Source organism: Littorina saxatilis, linkage group LG13, assembly GCF_037325665.1.
Source record: "Littorina saxatilis isolate snail1 linkage group LG13, US_GU_Lsax_2.0, whole genome shotgun sequence".
Classification (NCBI taxonomy): domain Eukaryota; kingdom Metazoa; phylum Mollusca; class Gastropoda; order Littorinimorpha; family Littorinidae; genus Littorina; species Littorina saxatilis.
This window is the reverse complement of record NC_090257.1, coordinates 6,889,096-6,892,308: the sequence shown is the minus strand read 5'-3', so window position 1 is coordinate 6,892,308 and position 3,213 is coordinate 6,889,096. Positions and strand designations below refer to the sequence as shown.

The 3,213-nt window shown below is 40.3% G+C and overlaps 1 protein-coding gene across 1 annotated transcript in view; it reads right to left on the bottom strand.

The window, feature by feature from the left end:
* LOC138946361 (metalloprotease mig-17-like) overlaps window positions 1–546 on the bottom strand; it is a gene marked incomplete at its 5' end in the record, with an annotated part of 15,996 nt that extends 15,450 nt beyond the window's left edge. Inside the window, 1 exon segment of the mRNA XM_070317935.1 lies at window positions 468–546. Within this exon segment, the coding sequence (XP_070174036.1) occupies window positions 468–546 (79 nt within the window).
* Window positions 547–3,213: the final 2,667 nt, after the last annotated feature.

Sequence of the window (3,213 nt, the reverse complement as noted above, 5' to 3'; positions counted from 1 at the left end):
GGGCGAAGTGGCGCAGTGGTAAGACGTCGGCCTCCTAATCGGGAGGTCGTGAGTTCGAACTGAATCCCGGTCGCTGCTGCCTGGTGGGTTAAGAGTGGAGATTTTTCCGATCTCCCAGGTCAACTTATGTGCAGACCTGCTCGTGACTTAACCCCCATTCGTGTGTACAATCAAGCACAAGACCAAGTGCGCACGGAAAAGATCCTGTAATCCATGTCGGAGTTCGGTGGGTTATGGAAACACGAAAATACCCAGCATGCCTACCCAACGAAAGCGGAGTGAAGCTGACTATGCTCTCAGAGTATAGGGTGGGGAACCCAAATGGGCAAACAAGCTCACACGTCACCAGAATTTCTGGAACGCTGATGAAGAAGAAGTTGCTTCGGTAATACTATGACTCCTGCACTGCCCCTTTAAACAAGCATACAAATTATACAAACAAATAACGCAAACCAAAAAATTCTTACCTGTTGAAAGCATATGAGTCCACAATGACTCTCAACTCAATGCTGTACTGTTGACTCCGTTTTTCAATTGTGACCCCATCTGAAAACAAAAGTCAAGGATAAATTGTGTATGAAACTAACCCGGATTCCCTGTGGCGCAATAAACTAAAACAGATCGTAACTGACTAAAATGTCAGCACACTTCACGGGAAAAGCACACTTAAAAAAAAAAATTCATGTAAAAGCACGAACAAAACTACTTTCCCTGCAATTGTTGGTTTCTACACGACCACTGAAACCATCAAAACATAAGGCCAAAAAAAAATAGGTCTGTTTACGGTAACATAGGCCCAAAAAATAGGGTCGGTAGGTCGGGATTTTTTTATTTTTTTTTTCTCCAAAAAAACATATTTTTACGTTATTTTGCCAAAAAACCAAGATTTTTTTAAAATTTTTTTTAATTGTTTTTTTATTTCCCCAAATGCCCCCAAAAAAAGTCTAGGGTCGCGCGAAAAAAATAGGGTCGGTCGGGTTACCGTAAACAGACCTATTTTTTTGTTTGGCCTAATAATCATCAATCGTAAAATATTACGCGAAGCTGTCTTTATTTCAGTTGGTGTAACTGTGAGTTTTTGGAGCCCCGATGTCTCATGCGGCCATTGTCAAACTGAGAATAAGGAAGACTAGATACAATTATATTATTTCGTTGAGTAAGTAGAGAAAACAGCCCTCTTTCATTTCATACCAGAAACATAGATCTAAATTTATGTGCTGTTAATGTTACAGTTACTACAAGCGAAATATTAAATATCAATAACAGCGTCTCACTTACATACACACATACCAGAACAAACGAGAGAGAGAGAGAGAGAGAGAGAGAGAGAGAGAGAGAGAGAGAGAGAGAGAGAGAGAGAAGACAAGACAAGACAAGACAAGACAAGACAAGAGAGAGAGAAGACAAGACAAGACAAGACAATTTCTTTATTAACGAGGGCAATGGCAAAAGCAAACAGGTGCTTTTTTTTACATCCAGCCCTTGCCCATAAGAGGCACTAATCTAATGATAATACTAAAAAAAAAATTAGAATATCACTTAAAAACAGTAGTTAAAACAAACAAACAAACAACTAACCAACTAAACAAACAAACTAACAAACAAACAAAAATATATTACATACAAACGAACATAACATATTATTGTCAAGGGCATAATGAAAACAGTTTCAAGCAAGCAAAAACACGTAAAACGTCGAGGGAAGAAAAAAATCCGTTTAACTGAGGAATCAATGGAACAACTACGTTGCAAGTAATAACAATGTAGCATCTTTAGATAAGTACATTTATCTACTGAAACGTGTGAAAGGTAAAAACAAGGCATCAGAAATATAAACATGTTCAGGCTAAGTTAGAACGAAACTTGCCATGAATAAGGAATGAAAAATATATATCTGTCTTTAAAAGTCTTGGCATTGACGGAATGTCTGAGACCGCTTGGAAGCGAATTTTAAAGATAAGTTCCCGAAAAGAGTAGGCTAGACTTAAAAAGATCGATACGAGGCAGAGGAGCATAGTTTTTTTTGTTGGATCTCTCAAATTGTGAAAAGTGAATTGAGAAGAAAGAGGGGCCGGTGTAACACGACATTTTTACTCCACGAAAGATTTACTCCGGAGTAAAACTTTCGTACGAAATTCTTACTCCGAGTACACATTTCGTACGAGAAAAGAACTCCCCAAGGCACGAAAAAGTTACTCCCTCCACGACATTTTTACTCCCCATTTTTTTTACTTCCAGTAAAAATCTCGTACACGAAAATGGGATGCAGGCGAAGGGTGATGCCAATAATGTGATCTCGCGCAAACGAATGTCGCGCTACCCTCTCTCCACCCCTTCCACCACCAAAACTAACAGGGGACAAGGGAGTAAAAGTTTCGTACACCAGATGGGAAGTTAAATTGCTCGTGTTAGGGTGGAGTAATTTATTCGTTATTTATTCGTCAGGGAAGTAACATTTTTGTACGAAACGTTTACTCGGAACTCGCCTGTCGTGGGAGTAATTTTCTCGTGTTATGGGGGAGTTCTTTTTTCGTAAAGGGAGTAACATTTTCGTACGAAATTTTTACTCCGGAGTAAAAATCTCGTGGGAGTAATTTTCTCGTGTTGCACCGGCGCTCTTCCAATTATGAGTTAATGCATCATAACTCCGTGTGCATGAGTCTTGATTTAAGAGGAAGGATGTTTCAAAGTTGATAGTCTTCGTTGGCAACCGAGACTTGTAATAAAATAACCTTCATTGCTCTTTTATTTAAACGAAATAAGAGAGAGAGAGAGAGAAAGAGAGAAAGAGAGAGAGAGAGAGAGAGAGAGAGAGAGAATTGAATTGAATTGAACTGAATTGAACTTTAATTCAGAGAGAGAGAGAGAGAGAGAGAGAGAGAGAGAGAGAGAGAGAGAGAGAGAGAGAGAGAGAGAGAGACAGACAGACAGAGAGACATACATAGAGACAGACAGAGAGACATTCAGACAGACAGACAGACAGACAGACAGAGACAGAGAGACACCCAGTGTGCACACTACCCTTGGGCCAACCTTGTTCCAAGGTTGGGAGCCAAGCTCATCCTTGGCTCTTGGACGCCAAGGATGTGCCAACCTTGGTTCTAGCTTGGCATCCAGTCATGAAAGCGCTGCGCGCGGCATGACTGGATGCCAGACATTTGCCAGTCAAGCTATAAATAGATCACTTGGCTCCCAAGGAAAACCCAAGAAGTC